Raw genomic sequence first — 14,767 nt, 5'->3', positions numbered from 1 at the left:
AGAATATTGCTTGGAGGCAGCTGATGGCGTTCAGGTAAGAGTCTGTATTACCCAACACTGTCCGGTAAAAGTTGCATGAGTTTAACTTGTTGTTTTCTCCCTTTATAGGTGCGGCAAATGAAGATGAGGCGTATTAAAGGGTAATGCCTCTGGTGGTAAATCAGGTAAGCCTATGGTGGTAAGAGATTGTATTTGTCGGCTCTCTTAGCTCACCTTGTTGTTTCTTTTGTTTTCCCCCCAGATGCTGGAGTTCGGCGAAGAAAATGATGGAGGCAACGCCGGATCGAAAAATGCTGAGGACTGGTGTGTATGGCGCGGCGCTGCAGATGGCGATGTGACGCGTGCAGAAATAATGTCCTTTTCAAGTTCGAAGACGTGATGGATCCGGAATCAGGTAAGAATTGAAGTAATGTTGGTGTTCTAACCTTTCCTTCTTGTTTCCTCTTTTGCTAGGAGCTCTGGATTCGAGACAGGCGTGGCTGAAGACTGGATGCTGACTGCAGGCACGGTGAGCGTTGCGCTGCTGGATGCAGAATAACGCGAAGCGTGTGTTGCTGATCGGGCGTGGTTTAAATAGCCTCCAAAGTAGTTCCAGGTAAGAAGTGCCCCAGAACCACACCCGAGTAAGAAATAGTCCCTGTAACAAAATAGTCCCATCCAAGCCTCTCGTTGGCTTGGATTCAGTTGCAGCATGGTCTGCATGAGGTAAGTAATGCCTATGAGCCTGGGGCCTGTGGCGCCAGGACTGATTTCTATTATGAGCCTGGTGCCTAAAGCTCCAGGACTGAACCCAGACAGCCCCTAGCCGGGGCTGCTGGGGTTTTAATAAATATCTGGATGCCTGCTCCCGGGGCTGATGGGCTTGGTCCAGATGCCCGGGGGTAGGCATCATGACACCTGGGCCGATGCAAGGAGGATTTTTCTCTGCAAGAGATTTGTATGGCTGCCGCCTTGGCTGGTCTAGGCATTTTCCTCAACCACTATGGGTTGAGTTTCTCCCACTCGGGGGGTTGGTTCCGTCGTGGTTGGAGTTTTGTCTGTGGGGATGTGACTTAAGAGTTATGTTGGGTGTGTTTGCTGCACTGTTTTTAGCTCTGTGTCTCATTGAGACCTTTTCCCTGTTGCTGCTTTGGTATACCTCATGAAGTAAGTACTGGGACGAGGAAGAGTGGACGTGGAGGTAATGCTCTGATTCACCAGTAATCTTCATTACTCCTAGACCTACTCTTCCTCGTCACAGTACTGACAACCCTCCTCACCCTCCCTGCAGGGAAGGTCTCATGCTCTGGCTTGGTAATATGAAACTGAATGATGTGGATGTGGGGGAGGAGTTATAGGAATTTAAAGAACTAGAAGAAGGTCCTGTGTTGGAGGCAGGGGCCTCATGAAGTAAGTGCTGTGACGAGGAAGAGTAGGACTAGGAGAAATGAAGATTACCGGTAAGTAATCAGAGCAGTAAAGCACAACAACTCAATGCGTAAACTAGAGTAAAGGACCTTTCTACATTTCCCCACATGCCGCCATATTGGTTTCCCGGGCTACCAGACGCGGTCGTGTATTTAAAACGACACGATCTGCCTAGCATTTATGCTGCTTTCAAAAACACTTGCATTTAAATGAAAGACACATCCGAACGTGAAATGTAGAACGCGCACACATATATAAGCAGGCCACAAAGCAACAGCACGTTATTCAAAAAGGATTTAAAGGGAAAGTAAAGAATTTCCCCACCTCCACACTTCTAAAGATTGCCCAACAACCATAATTAACCAAGACATATTCAAATGTGAAGGCAGTAAGCACAATGTTATGCAAGAAGGCAACACAATAACAACACATTATTAAGAAAGAATTTAAAGGGAAATTAGGAAATACGCAATAACTAAGCAAATAAAATAACTTTAAAGGTTCAAGAAAACCACCAGCAATCCACTATTACTGTTAATATTGATTGATGACATTGGCTCAAGTATACTTTCCATATCCTGCAGACAGGGGTGGACTGGCCTTTAGGGAACTCTGGAGATTTCCCGGTGGGCCTCTGCACTCTGTGCCTCTTTTCTGTGGTATTTCCTAATTTTCTCATAGGAAAAGCATTGGGCTTGCTGAAAATGTGTCGTATGGGCCACTTTGAACTTTATTTCCAGGGCCTCTTTTGGTCCCCAGTAATTATTTCCAGGGCCTCTTTTAGTTCCCAGTCCAGCCCTGCCTGCAGAAGGTACCGCCATTACCATCATCCACAGTCAAGAAGGATAAACGTAACAATTTAAGTGGAAACCATGCACTGTGTGAATCACATTGAACATACCACAACTAACCATGCAAGGGATACCGCCACCAAACTATATCCTAGATACAAAAGGTGAACCAGTGGTGCCCTGGAAACGATGGAAATATACATCCCTATAGTTTTTCTTTTTTGTTCAACCACTATTTAATGAAATGTGTAAATGTTATACCAAATAACCCTCTCCTTTCCATTTGTAACATGTTGGTGGGATTTGCATAATGTTGTTTTGTAGTTTGTGTAAAGGCGGGAGGTGTGTAGCATTCTATGTTCTGTGTCCACACCTCCACCATTCCTATTTGGAGTGTGGAACAGAGGACATGGAATGCTAAGGGAAAGATGCAAAGCTAGGATCCGTTACTGTAGTGCTGTTGAAGAAGCCGGTGGGCTAAATCCTTATCTTAATAAATCTCCTGACTTCAATTACGTTATCTGAGAGATTTCTTGAACGTGTCTGCGTGCAGCATGACTCCAGTCCAGCTGTTCCTGCCAACCCTCCCTTTACATATATATGTTGCTCACAGAGTATTAGATGAACAGCAGCACCCCCCCAATGCTTGTGTTTCCCCACCCATCTCCCCTCGCTAGTGATGGACATGTCATAGGGGAGGCTCTGGCTAGGCCCTGCAAACCCCCCACCCCTACAAACCGGTGCACAGAAGACCCCTTCAAGTACCTCTGTGACTTGAGAGCCTGGTTCTGATTCCGATGAGCTGCTCATGGTTGCTAAGCAACCCTTAAGGAACACAGAGAACAAGAGACACAGTGGCACCGGTGCCACGGCCGCGAGCTACCGCTCATGGAGCTTGTGCTTTTAAAAAATAATTTGTTGTTTTCAACACGGGTCACAGGGGGCCACTGCGAGCTGTTAAGGCGATTATTGTACACAATGTACTCGTACTCTTATAGCCAGTTCGTTATTTTATGTTTATTTCATAACAGAGAGTTCCCTCTCTGTGTCCGCTGTCCGCCTTCCTCCAGCCGAGCTTCTAGGATCGAATCTCAGCCCGAGGAACGCCACATCGAACCACAGTTCATGAAGGTTCTAGTAACCTTCACGTTATAACATCTCCCTCCCTTAATATCAATTGCACAATGGTTACATACAGAAAGGCATGGAAAAAGAAAATAATAAAAACAGAACAAAAACATAGAATAAAAGATCAAACACACTAAGAATTAGTAACTGAAAGGATATACGTTGTCTCATCGTCTTTAAGTTAACATAGAGTCTTATTCATGTAACATGTTCAATAATAATAGATGAAATCTTCTTTCACACGTGGCACTCTTTTCCTGGGTTTCAAATCGGAGACATCATTGTTCATCATGCCACTATGGCATGCACTTTTGGATGATGTGGATCCTTCTTCCTCCGGCATGTCTCTCCTCTCCATCCTGTTGTTGTCATCCATCATCTGCTTTACTCTTCCATCAGTTATAATAATATCATCACATGACCCCTTACTTCCATCCTCTAATGTCACAGATTTATTTGAACGTTTCACCACTCTTTGTGGATGTCGATATTTAGATTCTCCTTTCAAAACTCTTCTGGGATCTTTCACCCTGATCCAGTCACCCACCTTGGTCTTATTTTCTTTCACATGTTTCTGGCTATCGTAATATTTTTTTATACTTCTCTTGTTTATCCTTTACCCTCCTAATAACTGCATCCATATCTACAGTTTTATTCTTTTTCAACGGTAACCAGGCTGGTCTCAATCTATTTGTAGCAATTCTTCCTCTCATCATCGTAAATGGTTCTTCTTCCGTTGTAGAATGTGGTGTGACCCTATAGGTAACCAAAGCTTCTTTGAGAGTCTCTCTCCAGGGTAAATTATTAGCCACAGCTAGTTGAATGGTATCCTTAATAAAACGGTTCATTCTTTCTACCAACCCATTCCCAATGGGATGATATAGGGCTGTGATTCTGTGCTTAATAGCCCTTTCTTTGAGAAACTTTTGCACTTCTATTGACATAAATTGTGCACCATTGTCTGATATCATCTCTTGAGGTTCCCCTTCTCTATTAAAAATTTCTTCCAGAATTTTTTTTACTTTCATGGCTGAAACTGACTCTTCCATTATGCCACATTCTACCCACTTGGAGGTATAATCAACCAACACGATGATATAAACTTTGTGGGGTTCCAATATTTCAAATGGGCCTGAAATATCAACAGCCAACTTCGTCCACACCGAATGTGGTATTGTTACAGGCTGCAATGGTGTGGCTCTAGTCACTTTTCCTTTGTCACTCACTGCACATGCAGAGCATTCTCTTACAATGTGTTCTAGATCACTCCATATATTGGGCCACCAAAATGTCTCTCTTACTCTCCTTTTTGTTAAGTTTCTTCCAATGTGCCCCTCATGTGCTATTTGATATGATATGATATGATATGGCATTTGTAACGCGCCTATCCATTATCTTCTCTCTTAAACTTGAGTAGGTACTATGCGATCTCCACGGAATATATACACACTTCATCGCAAGACATTTCATCTTTCTTATTCTCCCAAGAAAAAATACTTTCTGTTACTTCTTTCCAATCACTTTTAATTGCTCTCCTGAGCTGCTCTTGTTCAACATCCATCTCGCTAGCTTCAACCCACTCTTCTTTGGAGAAGCTGGGGTGTATTTGTGCTATCACACAATCCATCTCCATTTCCTCTTCCTTGGCTACTTCGTGTGTTGCGGAACATGGCAAGCGAGATAAACAATCAGCAACTCTGTTCCTTTTGCCAGGTGTAAAACTAACCATAAGATTGTATTGCATTATGATTAGAATCCACCTTCTGATGCGAGGAGACATACAATGCGAATTTTTGGGATTTAAAATGTGAATGAGAGTCTTATGATCCGTCTTGATTTCAATAGGGCTTCCCCAAATCAACCCTTTGAAATGCTCTAAGATCCACATCACTGCCAGAGCCTCTCTTTCAATTGTAGAATATTTTTTCTCTGCATCCTTTAGTGTCCTAGAGGCAAAAGCAATCGGGACTATTGTTCCATGTTGAACTTGTTCCAACACACCTCCTAAGCCCACATTGCTTGCATCAACTGATATAATGGACTTGGCTCTGCAGTCAAACATCTTCAAAACAGGAGCCTTGTTTATTGATGTCTTGATATCTTGTAGTTCACCTCTACATTCAGGTGACCAATCAAAACTCACACCCTTCTTCATCAAACTTCTCATGTGGCTCGTCCTATGAGTATAATGATCAATACATTTGGAGTAATATTCCGTTAAACCCATTAAGCTCCTCAATTGATCCTTATTAGATGGTTCAGGCATTTTCAGTATCATGTCCACCAGAGTTTCTTTAGGCTTTATTCCTTCTGCATCAATACAATGGCCCAGATATGTTACTTCCTTCTTTTTAATTCTACATTTTTCAATTTTTAATGTGAGTCCCTTTTGTTGTAGAATCTGTAGAACACCAATACGTTTGGCATCATGATCTTCTTCTGATACAGCCGATATCAAGATGTTATCTTGGAAAAAATACACACCCCGCAAACCTTCAGAAAGATATTGCATCAGTCTTTGGAAAACAGCAGCTGCGGATGCTAATCCAAATGGCATCCTTTTGAAACGGAAGGCACCCAAGGGGGTTATGAAGTAAGGTGCCTATATTCTTCTTCTAACACCACTTGATGGTATGCGGAGGATAAATCAAGTGTAGTAAAGTATCTAGCAGGTTCCATTGTGGAGAGCACCTCTCCTATGTTTGGTAGAGGGTGGCGATCCACCCATATACTGTTGTTCAAATCTCTTAAGTCAACACACATGCAAATTTCTCCCCCTGGCTTCCGCACTATCACAATCGGGGATAACCATTCAGAGCTTTCTATAGGCTCAATAATGTCTTGAGAACACAATCTTTCTATCTCCTTCTTCAAAGGTTCACGGTACCAACCGGAATGTTCCTTAATTTATGTACAACGGGCTTTGCACCTCTTTTTAGAATAATGCGATGTTTAAAACCCTTGAGCAAACCTATTTTGCTGTTGAACACCTCTGGAAAACATTGCACTAAACTGGCATCTGAATTACAGCACTTGTCTGTGACACTCATGATGGGAATGTTTTCTCCCGGATGAATTCTGATCTTCAAAGCCGCTTGTTCCCACCAGCCGACTATAGCAAATCCTTCACGGGCCACATACAACTTGCAATATGTTTGTCTCCCTTCAAAAGCCAACTGGACCCAGATATAACCAATAATGTCTATGGGAGATTTGCCATATCCTGTCGCCTTGACTTTGCTCAGACATAGATCCTCAAGTTTTTTTTTAAGAAGTCTTTGGGCCTCATTACGACCCAGGCGGTAAGTTACCGCCTGGGCCGTGACTTTACCACCATGGCGTAAACTATGTTTACGCCATGGTGGTAGGCGGACTTACCGCCCCATTCCGAGGTCGGCGGGGCGGTAAGTCCCCAATCCCCATTTACCCTTCCCCATTCCCATTTTTGCCCCATAGGGCATAATGGGAGTGGGGAAGGTGTTAATTACGCCACCGTAAATTACGGTGGCGTAATTAACAACATGGTCCCTTAGCGCCATGGATTTTAACACCTGCTAAAAGCAGGTGTTAAATCCGCCATGGCGCTAAGGGACCTCGTACTCAGGCGGTAAGGGTCGGCGCTATTTACGGCGCCGTAAACCCCTTACCGCCTGAGTTGTAATGAGGGCCTTTGAAACGTGTCCTCATCCACAATTGTATACGGGGATCCCGTATCCACCATAACTTTTATGGTAATTCCATCAATAGACATTGGTACCCATGAGCCTATCCTATTCTCTTTAGAAGAGAAAGCTAGAATCTGTACTTCTTCATCAATTTCCTTTGCAACCGCTACCACATCATCAGATCCAGGTATCTTTTCGACAGCTCTCACCCCCAACATGTTGCCTCTGATAGACTGACAATAACTTCTGTTGCCACTTCCACGCATACTATTTCTTCCTCTTCCTCTGATGCTTCTACACATATTGCCGTAGTGACCCATCTGGCCACACTTGAAACACTCCACACCATTAGCTGGACAGTCTCTTTCTGGATTTGCATGTTTATACCAACCACACTTACCGCAGTTGGCTTGAGTCCATGGTAACATTTCCTTACTTTGTCTGGGACCCCTATTCAGATCAGACCTTACTATCTTCTTCACCATGGCAATTAATGTCTCTTCATCTTTATTCGTTTCATCACTTACTACAGCCTGGACAGGGCCTTTGTCGAACATTTCTTGTTTATTTTGCACTTTTCTCATGCATTTATCACCCAACTCAATGGAGCGTGCAATTTCCAAAGTCTGTTCCAAAGATGGATTCTTTGCCTGCCAAAGTCTTTGTTGTATTTTGGGATCAGCAACATGGAGAACGATCTGGTCTCTCAAATATTCATTTGTTAACCCGGTAAATTCACATGTAGCTATGAGACCTCTTAACACTGCAACATACATGTCAATAGACTCATTCTTGAGTTGTCTTCGGGTGAAAAATCTGTATCTTTCCAAAACTACATTAGTCTTATTCCCAAAATGTTTTCTTAACTTCAACAAGGCAATATCATATTTCCTAGAACTGGATGTGGAATCGCCAGAACCACTTGCAGTATCACCACCATCAGGTAGCGTCCGAAATATTCTTAAGGCTTCAGCCCCAATACAGCTGAGTAAAGTGGCCTCCTTTAAATCATCGCTGAACTTGGCACCGCCAATGGCCCTCATGTAGACCTGGAAATTGTCCAGCCATTGTTCCCACGAAAAAACTGGAGTCCCAGGTTGTGCTAAGAACTTTTCTGATGCTACTATGCTTTGCATGTTAGTGTATTATATATTATTATATTTTTTTTCACTCTTTTTTTATTTTTTTGCTGCAAGATATAGGTTGCAAATATTTCACTGGTATTCACTTGTAATGAATCAACTAAAAGCCTGTAATGATATATATGTCGTACTTCACATCAATGTAGGTAAACACTCTTGCTTCATTGTAACACCAACAATCCGATTTGTTTGTTTAGCCTATCAATATTCGTTTGCATTAAAGACTTCATTTGTGTATTGTCAGGTTGTAATTTCCCATTGATATTGTGCATTAGCTATTAATCGTCTTTGCGGTTGTCCGGCACAACAGTTTGCTCGTAGCTAGATATAATGTTGCTATTCGTTAGTTTAACACAGCGTTCCGTGTTTGTTTTTCGTATGGTGTACACAGTCTCCCAAAATGGCGGCAAGTACAGGACGCTTTAAGGTCCTTTACTCTTATGTCGTTGGTGACGTCACGCCGTGCATCGATTACAAGCGTATGCTTCCTGTCATCGTAGCTTGCGCTCGTTTCAAAAGATGCACTTTTCCGTTACTAGATTAATTAGTAACTATATATCTTCCTTATATTATAATATCGTTGTATTGTTTATACTGTACCTTGGATTTAATTACTGGTTCCGGCTGATTCCTTTCTTGATATTTCACAATCAGTTGCTATTCTGGCCGGCCGTTCCTTGTCTAAATGTATTCCGGGAACTCTCCTCTGTGTGGAACAGGCGGCCTCCTCGTCGCCACTTGTTAAGTTGATTATTGTACACAATGTACTCGCACTCATATAGCCAGTTCGTTATTTTATGTTTATTTCATAACGGAGAGTTCCCTCTCTGTGTCCGCTGTCCGCCTTCCTACAGCCAAGCTTCTAGGATCGAATCTCAGCCCGAGGAACGCCACATCGAACCACAGTTCATGAAGGTTCTAGTAACCTTCACGTTATAACACGAGCGACACCTGTTGAAAACAACACACTTATTTTTCTTTAAAAAGCACAGAGAGGGATGTTGGTGGGATCTTGGAGATCACTGTAATGGGACCACTTGGGAAGAACACTTGCCAGAAGCTGGGTTGTGTGCAAGCAGAAGTGAACTCTTGGGGGTCATTTGGAGATGGTGCGGGACAAAGAGTCAAATCCTGCTAAATGGTGTGCTGGTTACAATTATATTGCACATCAGTTGACGGTGTGGGAAATGACAATAAAATGTTTTTTTAATAAACAAGAAAAGATTTATTTTTTTTTTTAAAGCAGAGGGGTCGCAGAGGTCCTCTGAGGGGTAGCAAGGGATTCGGCGGGGGTCACAACTGCGACCCCTAGCGATTCCCAAAACACATCCCTGTCGCAAATGTGTTTCATGCACTTATTTATCATTTTAAACCCAACTGATACAAGCTTCAGATAATCAAATGCCCAGTAAATAACCAGAGTAATGTTTGGTGTGTACAAGAACCTCAATGCAACATATTTTGACAATGTATCTGCCCACTGTGTTATTTGGCCTGCGCTTTTTTCAGGATATACAATCAATCAATCATTTGATACATCGGACAACATTCTATTTTAATATATTGAGTGTTTTTTTGGATGTTTTTTTTTGCAGGATTTGTTTTTTTGAAAAACCTGATTGAATAAATTATATTTTTTTATTTTTGGGGTGGTTCCTCCACCCAACCCCCCTCCCCTATTACATTTACATTATTCTCACCCCCCCTCCTTTTATATACCCTTTACCACAACCCCTTTTATTTTTCTATTAATTTATTAAATTAAAAAAATGAGGCCAAAACCTCATTAAAAACACTGTAGATGAATGAACTACGTAGCCATATGAGAATATTGGAATGATGATGTGAGATATTTCTTCTCTTTAGTCTTCTGTAAGATTTGTAAAGGCATACAGTGGGGGGAAGCCGACCTATTTTCGTATTCCTTCCACAATTTCCTAGCTCCTTTCTTCAGCGCTGAGTGAAAATTATACAGCAGAGAAGCTAAGGCTTAGTATTATTTCTTTCCTCGATAGCAAATTATATCCTCAACATTTAATTCTAGTGGTACGTACGGCTCCTTTAGTTTCGTTGTCACCGCTAACATGAGTCTAAACTCTGAAGTCCAAATCGCCTGTGAAGCTCAATTGGTTTAACTCCTTCTATCCCAGGGGTGAGGCAGCCTGCTGCTCTCCAGATGTTTAGGCCTACAACTCCCATCAGCCCTAGGCAGTGTAGTCATTGGTGTTTGATCATTGTTGCCATAGGCCAAAACATCTGTAGAGCTGCAGATTGCCTACTGTTGCTGTGCCTCAATTGCATCAACAGCTGGGACAGCATGCCTTTAGTCTAAGATACAAAACAGTTCAACGCATTACATATGCCTGAGTTGGTATGTTTACCCACCATTTTGCTATGTTATGTGAAGTTATGTGATGCTTATTAAGAGCAACATTTGCCCTGAAGGGCAGCAGGGTGCTGGGTAGAATCTATGGCTCACCAGATGTTTTGGACTTCAACTCCCATGATCCCTCACCATGAACCTTGCTGACTAGGAATGATGGGAGTTGTGGTACAAAGCATCCGGAGAGCCAAAGTGATCTATGCTATCCAGTTCCTCACCATTACTGGTCCGTCCACTGGAGGTCCTGTTCTCTCCTAATAGAAAGTGAGATTTCTACCAAATGGCAGATTGTGCAGAAAAAGAACGATTCACTATCTTTTTAAGCAGGTATTGAAAGACGGTTTGGATCCATATATTGAAGGGCCTGATTGAGGCTATAATGAGCACATTTTCATATCAGAAGATTAGGACCTTTGTGATAGTAGTGTTTATGACCCAAGCATACTCTCTTGGATTTGATCTGCTCAATTTTCCTGCTGCAATATTTTGTATATCATTGCACTATGTTTGTTATGTAGGACTTCACAAAGTGCTAATATAGTAAGAAGGCGCCGTCAGTCCGCAAAGTACTGCAGGGCAAGTTCAGGAGGAAGATGGGCCTTCTCAGGGTCCGTTTAGAGTCACGGCTCTGCGAGGACCCAACCTGAGCCTCCAGCAACCTGGATCTCAGGCCATGAATGTGTTTCCTAGTACCATTCTTCATTGGACAGATAATAACTGTGCTAGAATGTGCTTAAAGAGCTTTACACTGCTATGATGTTGATGGTGATGTGCATGAAGAAGGCAGAGCTAGTAATGTGTTTTGTCTTTTCATTCCTAGGCAAGTATTACATTGCAACCATGACGATGATCACAGCCTCGACCGCACTCACCATATTCATCATGAACATTCACCACTGTGGACCAGAAGCGAAGCCAGTCCCAAGGTGGGCCAAGAAGTTCATCCTTCAGTACATGTCTCGGATATTCTTTGTCTACGAGGTGGGCGAGACTTGCAAAGGTCCAAAACCTGAGCCGGAGCCTGAGAAACTGCCCAAAGTGCAGGTGATGAATGGGCAAGCAAAGAATGAGGACCTCAAGCCCAAGGTGGAAAGCTTTCCTGAGGACCTTGGACCAAAAGGATTGGAAAGAGATGATGAGCAGGAGCAGGCCTACAGTACAGCTTCCAACGGGGCATACAGCAGTTGGAAGGAAAGCGAGAGACTGGGGGACTCTGAGTTACCCTGCAGTGGCGGGAAGGAGGGCAAGTCCAAAGGCTGCTCCAAAAACCACTGCCTGTGCCATAACGTGAGCCTCGTCGCCAACATTGAGTACATGGCCAATTGCTTCCGAGAGCAGAAGGCAGCTCAGATACGGACTGGAGAGTGGAAGAAAGTTGCCAAGGTCATGGATCGCTTCTTCATGTGGGTCTTCTTCATCATGGTGTTCTTCATGAGCGTACTCATCATGGGCAAAGCCATCTGAGGGACCTTGGCCGCCAGCAGTACCCAGCTGGGACCTACACTGGAGATCTGCGAGGTGCACTGTTATGTAATACACAGACTTCTCGGCACTCGTTGGCCGGTTTCCTGCTGCGTAGCGATCCATGGCTATGAGCTGATAACCAGCATGCATAGTTTTTAGAGCAAGTGTCCAATAGAATTTTGGTTCACCCATGCGCATGTTCTCCAGGAAAAACAATGGATATGGAACTCTTCAACATGTCTTACAATTAGCTGAGACTAATAATCTGTCATTTTAAGAAATGTTATTAAATGGCATTTATATTTATGCCGTCAACAGTTGCCGTACTGGACTTTTTATTGGTAGGGTGGGAGACCTTGGCATCAAACTATTAGAACCAGGATCTAACCACTTTAAGAGTTAATCTCTCATAGTTGGGTAGAAGCCACTGTTTATCTATTTGCTGTCCTGGCAACAAGCCACCGGTGGCTGTATTCCCGGATGTATACTAATTGACCTTTTCACAATTGACCTCGGGAGAATTGACGTCGGGAGAATTGACAATGGGAGAATTTACCTAATTTAAAAGGTCAATTCGGATATATATGCCGGGGATACCCCACGCAACTCCCTACCCAATCCAATACCCCCCGCAAACACCCACTGAATAACCTTATGTTATTTATAATCCAAAACCAACCCAATACATATATAAAATAACTAAAATAATATAAAGGTCAATTGTGCAGAAGGTCAATTAGGACCACTATAATTAAGTCAATTAGGACAAAAGGTCAATTGTAAAAGGTCAATTTGGGTAATACCGTATTCCCGGGGCACAATGTCTGAAGAAAGAACAATATTTTGTTTTCTTGACAAATAACACTTTTCATGAAATGTTGGGATGAAATGTTGGGGTTGGCCAAGGCTACCAGAAGGAAACGGGAGGATATTTGTATTTGTATATTTTTATTTGAACAAACTGTGTACATGATTGTTGACAGTGGTTTTTGTAAAGTAAACGATCATGCCGGTTAGTAGGCGTTGAGTGAGACTCTGCAAGAAGCAACAGCATATATATATATATATATATATATGTGTATACATATATATATATATATATATATATATATATATATATATATATATATATATACAGTGTCCCTCAGAGCATCGCACGCTGGTTGAGGTAATTCTTAGGCACCCTTAATGGGGCTGTCAATGGACTTAGAAAGTGTCTGCTCCAGTTGGAGGGTGATCCAATGAGTGAGCACCAAGAGCAAAAATCATCTTGAACAGGGAGGTTTGGGCTTGTTGGTGGGCTGGGTTATGCATGCAGAGGAAAGGAAGGGGAGTCGCAGGAGGCGATCTGTGCAAAATGGTGGCTAGTGGATATGAGCGGGAGCTATACGGGGTCAATGGAGGCACTAAGGCCATGGCCGCATCTGGAGCCAGCAGGTACAATTTATAATTGGGTCCTATTGTGGAGCGTAAGATAGCCTGCCAGATGTTTGAAGGTGTGTGGATGTGAGGTTGGCTTCAGTTAAGGACTTTTACTAAGCTAGAGGAAGGTGAATGCAATACTCTGATTTGGCAATTACCTGGGTGAGTGGAAGTTTACGCAGGGTGGGCCTGGAGTATCCCGAGTACGTGGAAGTGGCGGTTGATGTAAAAGATGTGGTTCGCTACATCCTTTGGGCTCATATGATGGCGGAGGGGTATGGAGGGTATTCGGGAGGAAAGAAAGTGGACGATGGTGGATTTATGGTGCAGTGGAAAAGGGGAAGCAGCGAAGCACACTGAAGGTAGGGTTAAAGATAACAACGCAATACTGGACAGCAGCGAGACAGTCCGCCACACAAGTTTAGATGGTGTTTGTCAGGAGTGGAGCCAGAAGAAGAGTTTGAGCGCCATCAGCAAATGAAAAGAGGAAATAATAATGAGAGGTTGTGTATAGAAGCGAAATGAAGGGGCACAGATAGAGTCTTGAGGGACACTGCTCTGCAGCATCAGTAGACCCAACGCCTTCCGTGCATTGGGCCCAGTTTCGGTTTCGAGAACTTGGAAGGAAGTGTGCCTTTTGTGACAGGGATGTTGTTCTGTGCAGGGGTATCTGGAGAAACGTGCCGGCTGAGCATGTATAGATCCTTATGCGTGGGGATGTGGCCAGGATCAATGTGATTTTAACAAATAAAAAAATAGAGAATTACAGTTTAACAAAACAAAAACAACCAAAAAATATCACTGGGGGGGAGGGGTGCCCCCAATCCCTCAGTTTCCCCATGTTTAAAACGCCACCCCATGCCCCTCCCCACCACATTTAACCCATTACCCCACCCCATATATATTTTTAAAAACATTTTGTTGTTTTTTGTTTTGTTATAATTTCATTCTTTATTTTCTATTCGCTAAAATCACTGGATACCATGTGGGCCACAGTTCCAGTCATGCATTACAAGGCTGTGGAGGAGTTTCCACACCAAGATGGCTGCCATGTTTTCCCATTCCAGATTACAGATATGCTTCTGGTTCAGAGTTCAAAGAAAGGTTGAGACAACAGGCTTCACATAGCAGGAATCCGCGATCTGAATGGTACATCTGCTGCATCTTTTATGCAAGGTCTCTAGTTTTGACTTTTGTGCTCCTCTTCTGTTCCAGGTGGTTTTCTTTTTCTCTTCTTCAGTACCTATTATCACGTTCTATTTATTTGTCTGTGCTTACTTTCTAAATTACTTTCTTCCTGCCCATCCACCATGCACACTCCCTTCTACCTGGCACTCACCATCAGCGGACTTCAGCGTATCACCG

At 43.0% G+C, this 14,767-nt stretch overlaps 1 protein-coding gene across 3 annotated transcripts in view; it reads left to right on the top strand.

Moving 5' to 3' along the window:
- The window catches only part of LOC138528567 (neuronal acetylcholine receptor subunit alpha-10-like), a 444,635-nt gene extending 432,340 nt beyond the window's left edge, over nt 1-12,295 (top strand). For all 3 annotated transcript variants that reach the window (XM_069640336.1, XM_069640337.1, XM_069640338.1), the window contains one exon: nt 11,337-12,295. In XM_069640336.1, coding sequence (XP_069496437.1) covers nt 11,337-11,980 — 644 coding nt within the window. In that variant the 3' untranslated portion in view covers nt 11,981-12,295. The remainder of the gene's footprint in view (nt 1-11,336) is intronic.
- Nucleotides 12,296-14,767: the final 2,472 nt, after the last annotated feature.

The sequence above is a fragment of the Ambystoma mexicanum genome, chromosome 7q, assembly GCF_040938575.1.
Source record: "Ambystoma mexicanum isolate Mex_15411 chromosome 7q, UKY_AmexF1_1, whole genome shotgun sequence".
NCBI classification, from domain to species: domain Eukaryota; kingdom Metazoa; phylum Chordata; class Amphibia; order Caudata; family Ambystomatidae; genus Ambystoma; species Ambystoma mexicanum.
This window is presented reverse-complemented; position numbering and strand designations above follow the sequence as displayed.